Below are 20,042 nucleotides of genomic sequence, written 5' to 3'. Positions count from 1 at the left end.
ATACATTCAGCTTAAATAAAAAAAAAAAATCACATTTTTCCACGTCTGGTTTTTAAGCGTGAAAAGTTGGAGAGCCGTGAATCAGGGAGTACAGCTGATCTGTCCTTCTCACATTATCAGGTCTATTGTCTCTTTGTTTGAGTTGTCACAGAAAATGCTTCCTCAGAGGAAGTCAGAAGCTTTATTTTCACTGGAGGTGAAACACTGGGTGAACTGGAATGACTGGCAGAAGGCAACTGTAAGCTGAAAGTCAGAGGCCATTGAACACGAACAATAGATTGAAGTAAAGGAGTATTTTTAAGCACCTTTAGATCATCAGGGTGACTATAGCATTACTGTGACTGTGAGTGAATTGGTCCTGCTGTAGTTCAGATTGTCATTATATATATATATATATATATATATATATATATATATATATATATACACACACAAAGGTTCAAATCTCAAACAAGTTCATTTAAATGATACATTTTTGTAAAGATTGCGGATCTGATTCCTCTTTGGCTCGGTCAGCTCTTACAATCAGGCCGGTTATGATGTCTCATCAAATCCAAATAATTATGTGTGACCTGTTGTTGGTAGATATGAATAATTAGAGACCCCAGGGAGTTGTGGGTTAGCCCCCAGGATCTTCTGCTAGTTAACAGAAAACCTCGAGATGAAGGCGCTCAGGAGACATCATCAGAATCCTGAAAAAAAAAAAAAAAAAACTCCAACCGAGTCCTTCAGATGGAGATGAACTCCCCCTGAATATCTGAGCTAATGAACTTGAGGTGGAGCAATCCACCTCTTTCTGGTTGAGACTCGTGGCATTTTAGACTTAGAGGAGCCAACTCTCATCTTGGCAGCCTCACCCATCAGCTGTGAAGCGCTCCAGTGCGTGCCGAAGTTTAGATATGGAAGCCACCAAAAGAACCACGTCCTCTTCAACAAGCTAAGATAAGACCCTGAGGTTCGTAAGGCAGATGTCTTCTGCCCTGGTAAGTATGGAGTGGTTTCAGCTACAAAATAAAGGCTATTGTGCACCCAATGGTTGCTACTTCCTTGATGCAGGAGGCAGTAAGTGAGTGGCAGCTGCTAGCAAATGAAAAGGAGGATACTCATTTGGGTAAGATAGGCTAAGGTATGCTAGTCACCAGCCTTTCCTAAGCTTACGTAGCTTAGAAACAGCTAAAATAACTTGCCTTTCCTAAGTTAGTTTAGAAAAGGCTGAAATAGCCCTTTCCTATGTTAACTTAGCTTAGGAAAGATTGGTGACTAGCACGCCAAGGCTAGTCATAAACTTAACTTAGCAGCTATCACATGTAACTGAGCACCCAGCGCTAGGAAATGAGAAGGAGGCTACTCACAGGAAGTCAGTGTTTCGGCTGTTTTATAATTTTCTGGAAGTTTGTTCCAGATTTGTGGTGCATAGAAGCTGAACTCTGCTTCTCCATGTTTGGTTCTCCATCTGTTCTGGATGCAGAGCAGAACTAGAACCAGAAGACCTGAGAGGCTCTGGAAGGTTGATACAACAGCATCAGATCTTTAATGTATTTGGTACTAAGACACTCAGTGATTGTAAACTATCAGATGTATTTGAAAGTTTATTCTCTAAGCTACAGGGAGCCAGTGTAGGGACTTTAGAACTGGGGTAAAATGCTCAATCTAACTGGTTTCAGTCAGTTCTGGATCAGCTGCAACTGGCGAGAATGAATAAATGAAAGTCCAGACCTAAATCCTATTAAAAATCTGTGGCTTCTCCTCACTGATGCTCTCCATCCTATCCGTCTGAGCTTGCCTGATTGTGTCCTACAGTGTGGGCTTTCATCCATAAAACTGGTAACTGTAACCGATGTGTTCTGTTAGAATAAAGATAAATTTGTTTTTGATGTTCTAATGAGCAATAAAAGGCAGCAAGGAGAGGTTTCATGTGGAATCAATCTTTCCGCTCCGTCTTATATTGTTCATGAGAAAACCACGCAAACCAGACAAAGACTAAGTTTATATCCCCAAGAGGAATGTTAAAATTTCCCTCAAAATCATCAGGATATAAAACGGTCTCTTCATGATTTGCCCGCGCCTCGCCCACTTCCACAGAACGCTATTTTCTTTTCCCAGAATCTGACCCCTGGCTGCAAGCGCAGGTCATTTGCTGCCATGATGGTAAATGACCAATTTTGAATCAACTAAGTTGGGTGACTCACCCCTCCTCGGTTCTTTACACAGCCGGTCATAGATCCGCCCACTCTTTTCTGCCCTTTTCCCCCCCGATGTGGGAACGCTCTTTCTTCCAAAGTATCCTTCAGGATGAACTCATCCCAAACCGCTGCTGTAAGAACAAAACCAGCTTTCATGAAACGGCCCGTCACATCATCGTGCCCCGAACTGCTAATGTGGAAAATTACACGCTTCAAAGCATGATGTCAGTTCTTCAAGAACTACTGTGAGAGAGTTAGAGAATTTTTTAAAAAATGAGACATTTAAAGAAGGATTTTGTCAGTCTTTACAAATTAAACTTTTTGGAAATGAGGAAAAGTTTGACCTTTCTTTGATTCAAGCTTCTAACCTCAAAGGTTCGGCATTAGGAGCTATTGCTATGGCAGGAAAAAAAACAGCATTAGAAAAGAATGCTTCTTTATCAGAAGGTGACCCGGTTTGACTTTTTGGAGTTTTATCTGGGAATGCAGGAATCTAAATGGGTAAAAAGGTGAGAGGTTAAATGTTAAAAGGAAGGAATGCTGAGAGAGAAAGAAAGATATGTCTTGAAAAATATGGAACATGAAGCAAAAACAAGGCTGCTTTGGTTTGCGGAAGACCAGAAACATTTCTTTATACAAATAGTTTTCTGCAAGAAACTCAAGTTACAGGAGTGATGCCCAAAAAAATATTCTTACTCCTTTGCTTATTTAAATTTCAATGTCACTTTATTTAATTAAATGTTTCTGTCTGACAGGAAATTAAAGCGTCCCTTAAAAAGTATCAATATGGTAAAAAGAGTTTGAAATTTAGCAAAAGTTTTGTCGATATGGCTTTAGAGAGGAGCTACAGGTGGTTGAGGTTGGAGGGTCTCCCTGACATCACTCTAATCTGTAGCTCCTCCCACAGATCAGATTGATCGTAGCGTTGTCTACTTTGACAACGCTATGATCAGATTGCATTTGATCAAATGCAATCTGATCAGAAAATCAGATTGCATTTTCGACTCCAGATGAGCCACATTTTAGAACATTAAGATGTCAGAAAGAATATGTGGATATACTAGGTATATCAATAATTTTGGTATTTAATGGTAACATGCTGTAAAAACAGATGATATAGCCGTTAATAACATTATGGTAGCACAGAATTAGCTTAGCAGGAGATATAGGATAGCTTTTCCATATCGCAAATGTTACAAAAATCCATAAAACGGCTCCATATTTAATCTAAGATAAAGTTAAAAAAAAGATTCAATATGTGATTGTAGACATTCATGAACCAGTATTTCTAATAAAGTAGCTTGACAGACTTGTGTTTGGAACTTATTCAAGCATTCGGCATACTGATGTGAGTGAATCTTCGTCAAAGTAGACAACGCTACGATCAAGTCACTGCTGCAACATTCGTGAAACAATATCCAAAGTACATAGGAGTAGAACCTCTAACACTGCAGACCTTAATGCACAATTTCTATATTTTGTAAACATCCAATAATTATTTTTCTCTTTTTTGCATGATTTTCACACTTGTGCCACAAAGTTTTTCAATTTTCAAATAAATGCATAGCTTAGTAGGAGATCAAATTACGTTCATACAGGTGATGCTGGAATACCAATAATCTTCATACACCATTTGGAATGAAAGGCAGGTGGACAATCATTAGACAGGGATAAAAACACTATATCATCAACATAAGTTTTACATTGTTTTCTCTTCTTTCGCTCCCTAAAATCAGCTGATCCATGTAAAACGGTCCGTCCATTGTTAAAAATATGGAGGGTCAAAGTAAATGTACAATGCACATGGGACATTGTGTAAAGTTTCATTGCACAATGTCAACTTGAAGCATTCAAATATTTGTATCTTTCAATATATTATAATATATGGGCCATTAAGGAGAACAGGAAGTGGGCCTAGTGAATCCTAAATGTCCAAAACAACGGTATAAACAAGAATATAAGTCTTTTCAGTGCATCTTACTTTAATAATTACTAACAGAAAAAAAACAAAGCTGAGGAAACATGGAAGGGACAGTGATCAACTCCACAAAGCTCTTGGGATTCAGTGTTATTGACGCAGTTTGATAAACACAGCTGCAAGCAAGCAACAAAGAACTCCAGAATAAACGCGAAATGGTTAAACAACGTGACAGCGGGGCGTCCGTTTGTTCTGGAGCTTATGGAGTACCAGTACCAGCTCTAGGCTGAAGACATGGTAAAGGAAATAATGATGTTTGTGTTTCCATACAGACACAACTTACATTTAAATACGGTTCAGTTGCGTCTAATCAAAATGCTCCCCGTTGGCCGTCTCTTCCTGTGTTTATTTGTGCCGTAAATTCCCAGCAGAGCGGTCTACAGTCATTTTGACCAACTAATCTTGTTTCACCTCTTGACTTCTAACACAAAACATTCCCTTCTTGGGAATAAATTACTGTGCAGAAAGTCTTTCGAGTGGTGTGCTTGGCGGTAACACAAAAGAAAAACTTTTAAAAGAGTTCCCCACAGGAAAACATAATTAGATGGTCTGCTCTGGTGAAAGAATTTACACATTTCGCTGAACGCTCTGTATGTAAATTACTCTTTTTTTTTTTTTTTTAATTGAATGCACATGGATTTCACGAAGAAAATGGGGTAAATAGCCAAGATAATTGTTTTATGAAAAGTGCAAGAGTTGAAGTCTTTAGTCTCCATCCTGCTGGTGTTAAGCGCAGAATGCCAACGTGCAGACGGGGCAGATGGAGACTTCAGACTGGGAGGTATTTTGTGCATGAAACATGGAAGCAGTGGAAAAACAACATGCCCAGCATTTCCATGTGCTTTTCCCATTTCCCCTTATTAGGAGCTCAAAGCGAGGTCGCTGCCCGGCACAGCTGCACGTTAAACAGCGTGACAGCGATAGACGGACTTTGACAAAAGCTGGCTATTTCTAGGATTCCCATAAATCTGTTGCAGCGATATGAAAGCGGGACACTCTAATCCTGAACTTTTGTACTTTTTTTTTTGCAAATCACTGTGGGTTCCCTCCCACTGATCCCACACGGTTGCAGGTTATTTCACCCTTTGCCATTTTGTTCTTTTGCTGTACCTGACTTTTTTTTTTGCATAATGCTTGGAAGGCCGCGGTTTGCGATCTCTCTGGGATGTTGTAAAGTTTTTTTTGTGATTGTTTTGGCCTGAAAGGACTGCTTTTTTCCGAAACGTTGTGGTTAAGGTTAACTTTATTTTTAAGTTTTGTTGTTGCCATAACATGGGCTTACAAAAAAGGTGAAATTGCTGCACATAACCATCCCCAGAAGACAGAATTTAAATAATGAATATATATAGTGCAAATACCATTTTCAAGTACCTTCTTGAGATAACTGTAATACAAATAAAATCATGTCTTTAGGAGTTTTCAAAGTGCAAAAGAAGAATTACATATAAAAAAGGCAAACGTTAGCATTTAGCATCACACCTGCTTTCATGCAAATTTTGAAAAACTCAAGTATTTTGATGAAAAGTTTTTGTGCTGGCACGAAGTGGTTTTTCAGCCGTATCAAAATAAGATGTATTTGGCAAAACTGCAATGGAAACCCTCGATCACCAGATGGATGTTTCTACTGGCGGAAACGACAAAGAAGATGACAGGAAGCGGTAGGTTGTGGTTGTAACAGGAGAAAACATGGAAAAGTTTAAGGAAAATAAATACTTTTTCAAGGTAGGAATGATTTGTATGGGTAAGAACTGGGTTAATTTGATTATATATTTCTAGAACTGATTTTGTTTTCCTAGTTAAGTGTTTTTAGAGGACGTGGTTTTGGAACTGCAGATTTTGCCCTGCAGCGACTTAAGTTTCACATTTACAACACAGACCAAAGAACAAATTTTCCCACCATCTCATCTCTCAGCCACACTCGCTTCAAGAATTAATCAGCAATCATTTCGTAGTAAGCAGTGCAAATTCTCTCCACGTGGTCTAAAATACGACCGTAAACACAATAGGTGTGATTTCTGCACCATGATGAGAAAGGCTTTATTGTGCGATAACACCTCTACAATGTGCTGTAGGGGTTATTTTTGAAGTGGAACAGAAAAGGCCTGCGGGCCTTGCAAGAAAAAGCTGTTAAGCTTTATTAAGAAGCAGAAGCCTGACGAGAAAAACAGGCAAAAGTCAAAACAGCAGCAAATCCCGACTCTGCTATCAGGACAAAAGCAGCACTGACCGACTTCCTCTCTGCAAGTCCAGCTAACGTCACAGGAAGAGAAAAAAAAAATCATCCAGCCAGAGCCCGGCACATCGGACAAAGCATACTGAAAACAGAGTGTGATGGCTGGGTGGGTCCAAACTGGTCAGTCTGTGCTGAAAACACGGGGCCTGAGGGAAGGAGGAGGGACAGAGCTGAGAGTCCTGCTGTCATGTCTTTGTGTGTTAACTAACTAGACAGGCAGCACACTGGGCCTCTGTGGGGGGTTAGCTTAGCTGCCTCTTAGCAGAGAGACCCTGGGAGGAGAAAAGTGGTCCAATGCAATGATCGGATGGTTGGGCCTTTGGGAACAAGAGGTGGGGTGGGACTCCGTTCTTATTGAAAGGGTTCCTCCAGTCTGGAACTTTGCTTCAGACTGCGTACTTTGTTTTCTGCCTAGACGTTGTGTCCCTTTTTCCATTTGTCCTTCCTTGTTTTCTTGTTTATATTCTCCTGCGTTTATCCTTTTCTATTTTTCTTTTTTTTACTCTTTCTGGTATCTTTCTTTCCTTCCTCATGTAGCTCCTTGTGTCCTTCACTCTTTCCTCACACACTTCCTTTCCTAGTAAGCTTCCTTGTGTCTTCCCTCCTTCATTGAATACTTCCTTCTTTCTTTTTTTGCATACTTACTTGTGTCCTTTCCTTCCTTGTAGTTCCACTTACGTCTTTCCTCTTGTATACTTCCTAGTGGCTTTATTTCCGTCTTTGTATACTCACTTGTGCCTTTCCTTTCTTTCTCACTTCCTTGCACACTTCCTTGTGTCCTCCTTTGATACATCCTTCCTTCACCAAAATATTTAAAGACCTTTTTGGTGTTTATTTTATTAAAGTGGATGCAAGTGAAAGTTGAGTCTGGAAAGATCTGAAATTGTTACATGAAAAATATTGAGGAGCTATTTATAGAGGTAATAAGGACTGACCCTGGAAGAGCTGGAGATACAAAAATCTCCTAGAGGAATAAAAAATAAATATTCAAGAGAAAATTTTTCTTCGCAGAAATTAAAATCTGGAATATTAACCACAAATGTGTTAACCATAAAGCCACAAACATGTTTCATACAGTCGCTGATAAACAACAGGGTGGCGAGGTGACTAAGTTACCAAATATTCACACTGATTGTTTATCGCGCGTCACTCTGTAGTCAGAATCCGGCTGTGCCGTGTGTGTGTGTGTGTGTCAGACCCCAACAGTGACTTCATCTGTGTTTTTTGTCAAGGATATCCCTCTCCTTTCCAGGCACAATGAGCCTGCTTCCTGTTTAAATGGAAGCTCTCTCCAGTCCATCACTCACCCGCACCCGACCGCCGCAGTTTCCCCGGCACCTTCAGCTGCACAGGCACTCGGCGATCTGTGGAGAGGAAATGCTCAGTGTTTACAGAGAGAGTCTGGAAACTGTTCTACTGTGGAAAACATACTGTAAAAAAACACATGAATAAGCACAACAGGCTTGTGTCTTTCCTGAATATTGTAAATGTTCCTCTGAAAGTTAGTAGTGAGGGGGCGAGTGACAGAAAGTGAAGGGCTTTCACTTTCAGATGTGATGAGACAGAAAACTAACAATCATGCAATGTCATAAAAGTATTTGTTCTTAATCAAAAGCAATATTTTGCACTTTTTTTGTAAATAAGGATACATTTTAGTAACATACCTTCAAATAAAAATGAAGTTACTTTGAAATTTGGGTCAAATTTATGAAAAAAAAAAAAACCTCCATTATGTGGCCTCGTAAGTTCAATTAAAATCAGAGGGAAGATGTGAATATATTTGCCAGTGTTAAGATCACGTTGTACAAACACAAAATCCTACGTACCCCAGATGTCATGATTAGGAAGTGGAAAAATGTTTGATTTTCAAACGTTTTATACATAATCGTAAATGTTTGGTGGAAGGTTTCACTAATACGGGGAATTGTGTGTCTAAGGTTGATGTGTTTAGCTTAATCTTCTGCCGTGCGTCATTTCAGACTTTTCTGTTAAGTTTCTTGGTCTTCATGATCCTCCTGAAATATTTTGGATTCTTGCTTTCATGGAAATTTATAATTTGTACATAATGTACCAAGCGCACATTAAGGCACAGAATATGCTTTGAATTATGCGTGGGGGGATCTTCAAAAAACAAACCCCATAAATACTATGTTTCTCCCCCAAAAAAACTAAGTTTTGATGTGTGAGCGAAGGATAATTACAGATTAAGTCAATCTGAGGAGTTATTTTTTGAAATGTGGGCTTTCTGAGCAGCTAAACAGACCCAGCTGCACCACTCTCACAAATATGTTTTTTTTTCCCTCACTGTCAAATGATCTGCAAATAAAACAAGCTGTAAGAAGTCAACCAATAAAAGTGCCACAACTATTTGCATATTTTGGTAGATAATGTTTCTGAGTAGCATGTTGTACTTTCAATAATTCATATTCTGATTATTGAGATTAGTTTTCTCATTTGGTTTGTTCTATAATGTTAAAAGGAAACAAAAACTAAAATCTCACAAAAAAAAGTTCACAAGGTTTTAAATATATTTCAGCCCATACAAGGACTGTCTTCAGCGAGGTTAGCTTGTCAGGGCTAACAAGCTAACCTCGCTAGCAAATTTCACTTTAGCCTTTAGACGCTAAACTGTAGTTAAAAGCTGGGCACAAACTTAAATTCGTGTTCAAACACAATACCGTTTTCAACCACAAATCTTATGGCAAAAGCTAACATGCACGTAAATTTATATATTTATAACATAATGTACGTAAACAATCTGCTGGGGGCTAGCTACTATGTGGGATAAAAGCTAACGGCTAACTGAAGCGACATTTTCATTTAAAGATACTATTGAGTGGTTAATTATTTTAAATATACACTTACAACAAACATATATATAGCCGTGTAATGATGTATGGACTTCCATTCTAGGACTTCACAACATACAAACTTTTTATTAAGCGCACTGAGGAAAAAGAAAGCTAATTCTGCTTTTCACCTGTACGGATTGATAACGTGATACGAGCCACAAACTGTGTGAATGCTAGTTTCAGAAACATTATGTCTGCCCTTTTCCCCTACAGTGAGACTTCACTGCATTGTTGTTGCAAAGTTTTCCTGTCTACAGCTTTCTCACTACGAGACTTTGCTGGTGAGGTACAAAACACACGTAAATATCTTTGATGTAGTCATTTGAAAAAGACACAAATATAATACAAATGAATGCAATCAAAATAACTTTGACATGTTGCCTTATGCCTTTACTGTGATGTCACCAAAGGCATACAAAGCTCTTTTTGAGAAGATAGATATGACCTTGATTAAATAAAGTTGCGCAACGAAGTGAAGGGGGGAAAAAAACAAATAGAAAAACTGACTGTGTCACGTTGCTCTAAAAATGGCAAAACATTAAAAGAGAGTTTGTCTGTTATTTTAATCTAAATGTTTAAATAAGAATGTTATCAAAATAAATACTTCTGTGAAATTTTGAATTGTAATGGTTTAAAGTTAATGCCCTTGGAAATTCCTCTTCGCAGTGCAGCTTTAGCTCTGAGATAATCCTGTTGCCAGTTTCCCTTTCAAAAGAAAGGAGATACATCTATGTCATCCAGCAAACCTGAAGAGCAACATGAATTCATAACTGCTCCTTAGAAGCGAGATCAATGTAATAGTCAGAATACACTTGAATTTTTTTCTACAATAACCTGCGAGCCCGAAGATGTTAAACTGATAAAACGCTCTGCTCCGACTTTCTTTCTCATCCGTCGTCGAGCTTCAATTTGTCCTCAGGGGAGAAAAAAAAAAAAGGAAGAAAGGAAAAGTGCGGGGGTCAAGAAGAAGGAGGGAGGAAAAACTCGTTGAAAGGCGCAAACACTGAGCCAACCCTCGCATGTTCAGTCCTGCCCTCCTCCGTTCCCACATCGCATTAACTCGCATGGTGCGCTCTGATCGACAGATAGGAGCGCTGCGTCCTCCGCTTTTGCAGACCTCTTGCTGTCAGAGGAGATTTGGGGTGAAACCTTTTCTACGGTGAGTGTAAAAATCGACTTTTTAAGTGTTTTTAGTTCCTTTAAACTTTTTACGCGTTTAGGGTGCTGTCTAGAACCATTGTCGTTTAAATGCCTTTGAATAACATAAAGACATTCATTTTTTGAAGTGGTACTTTAGACTCTAAGGGAATGCAACTAACAAAGCGTAATAAATTGGAGCTGAAAATGTTTTCATAATACAAAAAAACCCCTGAAAATATTTTTCAATTCTAAGGGGAAAAAAACAACTTGTTTGGGTAGGTGCGTTATTACGCACAGGCGCACGAATAAGTCTTTATTTATTTATTTAGAATTATGCTGCTTTATTTAGATTAGTATTGTAATAATCTGTTTATATAGATTATAGCAATGCAAAGCTGGAAAATTATTCCACCAAATCCCAAACATATGTTCAGGAGAAAGTTCAATGAATTAACTTTCCCCTTTTGCTTCCTTTCGTAAGTTGTTTAAAATAATTCTAACAGGAAAGTTATAATTTTTTCACTTCATTAGTAATCAGAGCCTGTCCAAGATTAGATGGCACCCTGGATGGAATTAGGAATTAAATCACACTATTTACATGATACATTTTAAATAAATTGTCATTTTTATTACCTTTGTGTTTGTTTAGTGAGTCCAGAGTTTCAATGCAGATTTCTCTGCAAAGAAAATATAATTGACCTGTTTAGACTGCGGTAGTCTTGTTCAAGAAATTTGACTCCAACAGAGTTGATTTCTGGAGCAACTTGAAATTTTAACTTTCTAAAATAGTCACAGTTTTATAGTTAAGGATCAGTCTATAAGTGTAATGCCAAATGTTCCTTTATGTCAAATCTGAAAAGACATAAGATTTAGGTTTTTTAAGAACTGAGAATTTTGGGACAATTTTTCTTTTATACATAATTTAAAAAGTTACATTTTTACATTCATTATTCTGCAAGATATATCCAGTGCTCCTGATGGCCCCCTGTTGGCCTGGGGCGGCACCAGTCTGCTTATTCATTCCACCAGCTCAAGCAGCTGTGTGTAAAATTTAAGAAGTCTTATTTCCGTTTATTTTCGTCATTGTCAATATCATCTAAATGATCTTTTTCTATTTTTGTCATGCAGGCTTCCTGTTATTGCCTCCCAGCGTCCCAGATATCAACCAAAAAGATTTTGGAAGGAAACTTTTGAAACCACAAGAAAGTTTGTCATCAAAGCAACACTTTTTTTCCACCGCCGTACCTACCAAGAGACGGAAGAATGCCTGACCGCAGGACTCTTTGACACTTTGTGGATGTAACTTCATAATCCGGAAAAAAGGCAGAAAAACAAGAGTCTTCCACTCCTGGGGAACCCCAACAATGAGCGCTGTTTCTACCCAAGCTGCCCCACTTTCCACTGCAGGGATGTTTAGCGTGTACCTAAACAACCAAGTACTCATCGACCACTACAAATACACAGGCAAGTTTAATGGGACCAACGGGAACAAGTACACGGAGGGACTCAAACCGGAATCCATTGCTTTCCTGCTGGTCTGCCTGCTTATTGTTGCAGAGAACGCTGTGGTGCTCATTGCCATCTGGAAGAACAAGAAGTTCCACATCCCCATGTACTATTTACTGGGGAACTTGACTCTCTCAGATCTGCTTGCAGGTTTGACCTACATGATAAACATCATGACATCCGGTTCCCACACCTTGAAAATGACTCCCTTGCTGTATTTCCTGAGGGAGGGCTGTGTGTTTGTCATGCTAGCTGCTTCCATCATCAGCCTGCTGGCCATCGCCATAGAGCGCCACGTCACCATGGTGAGGATGAAGCCGTACCAGGGTCACAAGCAGGGTCGGATGTTTGCTCTGATTGGCGCCAGCTGGGTGCTGTCGGTGTTCCTCGGCGTCCTTCCGGTCTTGGGCTGGAACTGCATCAACCAGCTGGAGAAGTGCTCCACCGTCCTGCCGCTCTACGCCAAAAGCTACATCCTCTTCTCCATCACCGTCTTCAGCGCCATCCTCATGTCCATCGTGGTGCTGTACGTGCGGATCTTCCGCATAGTGAAGTCCAACACTCAGCGCCTCGCCACGGTTCCCCAGCGCAAGGGTCTCTACCGCAAGTCGCAGAAGTACATAGCCCTCCTGAAAACCGTCACCATAGTCCTGGGGGTGTTCATTGCGTGCTGGTCGCCCCTGTTCATCCTGTTCTTGCTGGACTTCAGCTGTGAGGTCAAAAGCTGCAAGGTGCTCTTCAAGGCGGACTACTTCCTGGGCATCGCTGTGTTCAACTCCCTTCTCAACCCCATCATCTACACACTGACCAGCAAGGACATGCGGAAGGCCATCCTGAAACTGCTCTGCCACCGTTGCCTCCTGAACGCAGACGGGAAGATGAAGAAGTTCGGCTTGGCCTTCCTGGACTTTAGCACCACTAAGACGGACGCGGCGTCTCACAGACTGGAGGGTCTGGAGACGACGGTGTCTTCTGGGAACCTTCCCTCAACTATTAAAGCTATTTATCCAAGGATATCCAAGATATAACACTCTGACTCAGAACTGAGAGCTGGCACATGAACTGAAATGTGCTTCTATCTGTGCTAAAGACTCATATTTAAGCAAACATTGGAAGGAGAAAAACTGTGTTGCACTTTGAAATGGTTCTACTTTTAAATGATCCATGTCTGTAAAGCTGGGAGAAAGAACCGTTTTGTTGGACTTATATTTATACCACTTCTCTATAGATACCCATGCCTTCGTCGTAGCTCAAAGCTTGTTTTTTAGAACCCAGCATTACCATTGTCAAGACTTTTAAATAAGGCCAGTGGTGATCAGAGAGAGTTCGTTCTGAAAGATAACCCAAATGGTCTGATAAGTTCTTGCAAAAAAACAACAAAAAAAAAAAAACACAAAGAAGAAAGCCAAGCCTGTGTGTTGACGCTTCACAGCATCTGTAATGTGCATCTGATGAGGGGGAAAAACCCAAGCTCAAGATTTAGGGTTAGGGTTATCTCCCACTGCCTTTGTAGCGTATAATGACACGTTGTCGTGATCACGGAGCATCCACACCCAAAAAGTGGCGGCTGCCAAAACCGTTTAATCTCTGCCATGTGAGTTTTGGTCAGTGCCGAGGCCGGGGACATCAGAGGCCCCGGAGACGCTCTGAAGACGTCAGACTGAGGGGCTGGGCCGGGTGGCTTTTCTGCTTTGGAGGTCCCACCAACACATGTAGCAACACACGACCAGTGCCTTAAAGCAATAAAAGCTGACAGCCGAGGCTTGGCGACGCCTTTTTGGCTCTTGCAGACTGGAACGTGGCAGCAGAACGTTTTGTCTTTACAGACAAGTCGTTTCTTTCCGGAGGAGGCTCGTCTTTATTCTGTGAAATGATGCGTAAGGATGACTGTTTTCTTTCTCTTAGTGAAACTTGATCTCAGACGTCCGTACCCCGACGTGATGGGATTAATTGTGAAAGAAATGCAAAGATGTAATTCTAATTACCTGTAGTTAGTTTATTTTGTAAATGTGTGTAACCTCTGAGTTGTGTGTTCTTTTATAAAAGCCCTACTTAAATTATGCCAGTTTTATATGTGCACTGAATAAACATATGTGAATAATTTTTACATGCAGGTCTCCGTTGATTTTTTTTTTGTTTGTTTGTTTTATCTTACACAAGTTTTTCCTCTTCAGGATAAACACACAATGCAACATCTTTGAATATTTTCTAAAAGAAGGATGATAAATTGCAATTCTATTTATTCATAGCAGGTTTAACAATATCAAACTTAATGCAAAAATGCCAATTCAGTGTAATTACTGTTTCATTACATTTCTATTTATTCTAACAGAACATTATTATTTATTAGTATGTTGAGTATTATTGAATATTATGGCCAACCTTGAACATCCTCTACATGAGACCGTTGTGCAACAACAGTGTCTTTGGGCAGAGGCTTTTTCCTGTTCGCTATAACACTGACTGCTACAGGAGACCCTTCCTGCCCACAGGCGTCAAACTCCACAAGTGTTTAAAGAACATTGTGTAATATGAGTTAGTATTTTTGAATTTTAAATGTAATTATTATTTATCTCATTGCCAGAAGTAGTAGTAATATTCATTTGATCATTTTTTTAAAATGTATTATGTAATAATCAGCTTCTACATACAATTTACAAAACACACAATTCAAAAATATATGGACAAATAGTCAATTTAGACTAGTCGATAAGAATAATAACTATTAAAACTATTGTGGACTGAGGACATAAGGGGTGCCCTGCTTTTCTCCCAGTGACCACTGTTGGCAATTTGAGCTTTTTAAAGAACACACTTAAGATAAAAACGGAAATAAACAGCAGCTTTATTGCAATATTTCAAGCTTCTGCGTTTATTAAAATCGAAACCTACTCCACCATGAGCAGAATGATCAAAGAAAAGCTGAAGCCATTTCAAGCGGGGGGCCAAGCTGAAGTGACAAACCACGTGTTAAAGCCACTAACAGGCACAGCTACCAGTGAAGTAGCAGAATTGGGCCCAATGCTCAGTTTACGGTAAGAAAACCACACACTGGTAGGTGTGACGGTGTGCCTACCCGATTCGGGCTCCACATCCTGCTCTCTCTGAAACTATCGTCATGGTGTCGAATACAGAAAAAGAAAAGAAAAAAAAAGCCACGACTCGTTTTCATGTAAGGGGAAAGATTCGGTTCTCGTCGAGTGGGTCTGAGTGTGAACAACGCAAGCCGCAGTACCATGTGTGGGAGGCAGCAGGGAGAATAGTCTGAGTGTGAGCGACCTGCTTCAATTTACAAACCTGCAACTGCTGAATCATTGCTATCATATCTTAATATCTACACAGTTAGGCTACAATAGGAAACATCTGGTTTCCTTTCTAATGGTTACATTCAGGGTTCATGACATACATTTCAAACATTCCATAGAAATGAACATTTAAGCGCCTGGAAGCAAATAACGGCTATGGTGAGCAAACGTAAAGCGAAAAGAAAAAAGGAATAGATTTGTGTAGAAAAACTAAGCGTGGTTCACGGTTCAACGACTTAAAAAACACGCTTTCAGAGGCAAGAAATCTCTCCAGAGATCGACAGCATTTCAGTCACTCTTTCCTGATCATTCTGCTTAGTTTACGTGCTGCTGCCCAGTCGCGACCACGCTTCAACCCCTTAGAACTATTTTTGATTGTGCAGACTTCCTCGTTACTAAGTGAGCCCACATCACTCCACCACCACCGTGCTCAACGACTGCAAAGTGCTCACACAATGTCTCTGTCTTACTGCACCCTCTGCGCTGTAAATGACTGTCCAAGCGTTCCTCTGGTGTGTCAGAATGCCGTGGTTTATTAAGATCTTTACAAGTCAAATATCTTATCCTGTTTTAAAGAGAAAAGGCCTTTATCCTGGAAGCCCTTTCAAATACACCAGTCTTCTTCAAATGGTGCAGTATGCTACTTTTATAAAGAACATGTTTTTTTTCATACATATTTGTTAAAAATGTCACTATGTGGCAACAGTATAATATGAGACAGATAATGTGTGAAAAAAAAAGAGTTCCTCTGCCTTCTCTCAATGCTAACCAGAAACAACCAATCAGAGCCAGGAGGAGGGTCTTAGCGCTGTCAATCACTCTCCTGAACGCGCTAAATCTACGCTGCTGAGCTACTGATGACAGTGGATAAACGGGTTTCCTGTAACTGTAAGTTGTTTCTCCGCCATTAGCATATTTAGCACCACTTACACAAGGTTGACTGACAGCACAAAGACACTCCTCCTGGCTCTAATTGGTTGTTTCTCATCAGGAATGATGCATTTTCTGCAGATGGCAACAGGAGAAAGTCGAGGAGATCATTTCTTTTCACAGATTATCTGTCTAATATTACACTGTTATAACATGGTGACAGTTTTAACAAATATGTCAAAAACATTTTTTTATAGAAGTTACATACTCAGCTGTAGCCATGCTAGCTGAGGTGTCTTTTAACCCTTCCCAGATTTATTGACAAAAACTTAACTAAACATGTTAACAAATTAGATTTAAAGATAGAGAGATGGTTTTATAGTTGCTCACAAATGCTCAGTTAGACTGAATATAAATGTTTTTTGATCCGTTAGAAGGAGATTGGAAGCAGATTTCAGCAAGAAAATTTAAAAAAAGCATAGACCAGAAATATTGTTTGATTTTAATTTCTGTCGTGTAGTTTGATCAGACCACTGCTCAAGTTTCTTAATATTTTTGTGGATTTAAAAACGAAAAAAAAAGTAGTAATTGAATGTTTCTTTTAAATCTGCTCTAAATAATACCTTCTGGCTTTGTTTAAACATTAAGCAGCTCTATAGCGACATCTAGTGACCAACTCCCACACAGCAGGCACAGCTTTAGCTCCTGATGCTGTAACAAATCACAAACAACAAAATAAAAGTTGGAAGATATTTATTTTACACAACAGTTTGAGATAAAGAAAAACAACAAGAAGACCAACAGACAGATATAATAAAAAAATAATACTAATATACACAACAAATGTTCTTCATCTACCACTCTGTGCTGACAAAGTCCCACAGCTGATCGCTGATATCGCTTCGAGAGCGGACAGACGTGTCAACGTTGATGGGCGTGGCCAGATCTGGACCATAGTGCACTGCAAGAGGAAAAGACTAAATTAAACTCATTTTAAAGTTTATTTGTTCCGTCTACATGTTAAGCTCGTTATAACACAGTCATACATTTCTGATTATTAGGTCAATTATTTCATAACTCCAGCAATTATAGTGAGAAGCTTGTGGAAGGAATCCTAAAAATGTTTAACTCAAGTTAAAGGAAATGCAACCAAAATAAGAAAATTTGAAGACATTAGTAAATAAATATCTGACAGATTCTCTCACCATAGTGGTATTTAGCAAATGGAAGTTTCCAACTATAAACACTATTTATCTGTCAGTGAAAATTACACTCTGTGAAAAGTGTTTGTCTCATCTGTGGGGGAGTTCAGGCCCACGCTAAAATTATTCCCAGGGCCCCAAATGGCCCATGGGCCACACTTTGGACACCACTGACACGATCACTCTGAGTTCACACTTCATGATTAGGGTTGCTTACTTTCTTTAATTTTGTTTTTTTGACCAAAATATATGAAATAAAAATTAGCAACCACATCTGACTGAAGTAGGAATGCAAGTCAGTAAATAATCACGTTCCTTACCTCCTTTCAAAATGTTGGGCTGCGTGTCGTATTCCCACTTGATCTTGGTTATTAGGTAGTACACCTGAGCCACATACCTGGAAATGAAAAACTTAGGGTAAAAATAAAAAAACTAAACTAAACAACAACAAAAAAGAAGAAAAAAAAGAAAGAATGCAAGACAACAAATTTTTCTGGACGAAGAATCGTCCCAGAAATTATTGCGATAAACGATAATATTGTCGTTTTGAGACCATTTTCAACTGATATAGCAAAAATGGCATAATAATGCAAGTTTGCCTTCTTAAAGACTAATAAACTTTAAATTTGTACAGAACAATACACATTGTAACTTGAAGACATTTTAAACAACAAATAAAATGCATTGCGACGTCTGAACAAAATTACTCTTAAAAAAATGAATCATCACAACGGAATTTAAACGGCTCATTTTAATGTGTCATGTGATTCATTGAAGAATTGACATAAAAACATTAAATTTTAAAAGACAGGTGATAAAACACCAGTAGAACCTGAAGTTGACTGAAACATGGCCGATATTGTCTTCATAAATTCATATTAGAGCGCAACACAGAAATGTGTAAGTCAAGAAAAAGGTGAGAACTTGTGATTCAGTTAATTTTCTTTATGTCAATTCCCAGAAACTCACACTGCAGACGGGATGACCTCGGTGGTGTCTTCGTCCACCTCATTCTGTAGAGTCTCCAGCTCCCTCTCAGTGTTCCTCACACTCTCCAGCTCCGTCTGCAGGAACCTGGAGAGAGAGACGGTCAGGGATGCAAACGGGGGAACGGTTCAAACCAGCGGCGCAGAGAACGGCGTGGGCACGGAAAGCGTACTGGATTTCTGAGTCGGTGATCTGGCTTTTGGCCGTGCACCGTTGCAGTTGCTCCTCCAAGTCCTCCAGCTCCTTCTGCCTGTGCTGCTTCTGCTCCTCCATGTCCAGCAGCCTCTGACCCGCGCGCTCCTCGATCTGTGCCATGTCTGCTTGTGAAGGACAGCGGCAGACGCTCGAAATGACAACACTCACCACCTGAAGCTAAATTAAATCTAGAAGTAGAGAAAAGAAAAACAAACAAACATCTGATTTCTTGCCTTTAAGAATCTGTTTCACAGTCTTCTTTGTTTCTAGGTGCTTGTCAATGAGGGCCTGGCGCTCGACTTTCACTTCTCTCAGCTTCTCGGGCTGACTGCTGTTGATGAAGGCCACCAGCATCTCCCCGTTCTCCTCCACGTCTTGAAACTTGTGGCTCAGAGACATCGTGTGCAGCTGGAAAACAGAAAAAAGGAGAAGAACGGAATGAGTACTTCCTCGTTCGCAGTAAATGACAAACACACCTTCATGCACTGCATTTGCAGTGAACTGCAAATGGAATAATAAATACCTTGTGTTTATATTTACTAAGAAGTCTAAAAAGACTAAAGTGGCAAAGAAGTACAATATTTTACATAAGTTTATTTAGTTTTACTCAAATCTATGACACAAAAACATGACACAGTTAAGTTAATTATTCTGTTTTAAATAACCACAAATAGCTCATACTAGACATATTTAGGTTTTCAAATGGTGGGCCACTAAACACACATTCTTGTGGGTCGCCTGAACTAGATATTATTTATGGAGAAGCGGTGTTAGAAATGTTTATAACATGTCGCCTGCCTGCATGAGAAACTGTTAATAAAACAAACTAAACTTCAGAAATATGTTAAACATATAAAACAAGCAACGAAAATCTTTGTGTCTTTATTTTAGGCGAATCTGGAATGTTTTAAACTGATAAAAACAAACAGTAGCAGCAAAGGTATCAGCAGTATTTCTCTCTTTCCTATAAGCAAAAGGAAAGGATTAAGTCTGTCCGCAACATCACAAACAACTGAGTCTGAATACAGATTTAGTCTCAGGAGCGGAACAAATGGACAACACGCCACAAAAATATGAACTTCTTCGACGACCGACATTAAAAACGTTAGTCACTGACAGAAACGTAGTTGGAAAATCCCCGACACTATAGCAGCTAGCTAAAGTTGTGTCAAATTACGACGTTTTCAGTTAGTTTTATAACTTTTGAGCAAATGTTCTGCTACCTAAACACCTAAATGTTTAGGTAGCGGATGCGGACAACAAACAGCTTTCCTGCTTTGTTTACGTCGTTTATACACGTTGCGTTGAACGCAACTTTAGCGACACAAAAATGACCATTTCGAATATAAACCATTTAAACTCTACTGTAAATAAAGCGGTTTGTAATTTGGTCACATTAAACAGAAAACAACCTACCTTCTCTGTTTTCCACAGTTCAAATTCAGACTTCAGCCCGCGCCTGTTATTTTCTTCTTCTTTGGGCGTTTGGGAGACGTGACGCGGTCTACCGCCCCCTGCCGCCCAGTGGTGGGTCCAACCGCAGAGCTGAGCGCTTGGAACACCTTGATTTTTTGGAAAATTTCGGTCCTGC

General features: G+C 39.6%; 2 protein-coding genes across 2 annotated transcripts; one reads left to right on the top strand and one right to left on the bottom strand.

Moving 5' to 3' along the window:
• Positions 1–10,120: 10,120 nt before the first annotated feature.
• On the top strand, positions 10,121–13,999 carry s1pr5a (sphingosine-1-phosphate receptor 5a). The gene is made up of 2 exons (XM_015003368.2): positions 10,121–10,405; positions 11,515–13,999. Exon 2 carries the CDS (start codon positions 11,751–11,753, stop codon positions 12,918–12,920), a length of 1,170 nt encoding a protein of 389 aa, XP_014858854.1. The 5' UTR covers positions 10,121–10,405; positions 11,515–11,750; the 3' UTR covers positions 12,921–13,999.
• A 2,804-nt stretch (positions 14,000–16,803) lies between these two features.
• On the bottom strand, positions 16,804–19,975 carry spc24 (SPC24 component of NDC80 kinetochore complex). Its single transcript, XM_015003364.2, has 6 exons — positions 19,868–19,975; positions 18,685–18,859; positions 18,429–18,573; positions 18,239–18,343; positions 17,590–17,666; positions 16,804–17,028 (listed from the first exon to the last, which is right to left on the bottom strand). Exons 2-6 carry the CDS (start codon positions 18,848–18,850, stop codon positions 16,922–16,924), a joined length of 600 nt encoding a protein of 199 aa, XP_014858850.1. The 5' UTR covers positions 18,851–18,859; positions 19,868–19,975; the 3' UTR covers positions 16,804–16,921.
• Between the last annotated feature and the right edge of the window lie 67 nt (positions 19,976–20,042).

Source organism: Poecilia mexicana, unplaced genomic scaffold, assembly GCF_051168715.1.
Source record: "Poecilia mexicana isolate PSO_F unplaced genomic scaffold, ASM5116871v1 scaffold_8, whole genome shotgun sequence".
NCBI lineage: Eukaryota > Metazoa > Chordata > Actinopteri > Cyprinodontiformes > Poeciliidae > Poecilia > Poecilia mexicana.
The sequence above is the reverse complement of the archived record's forward strand: the minus strand, read 5'-3'. Positions and strand labels throughout refer to the sequence as shown.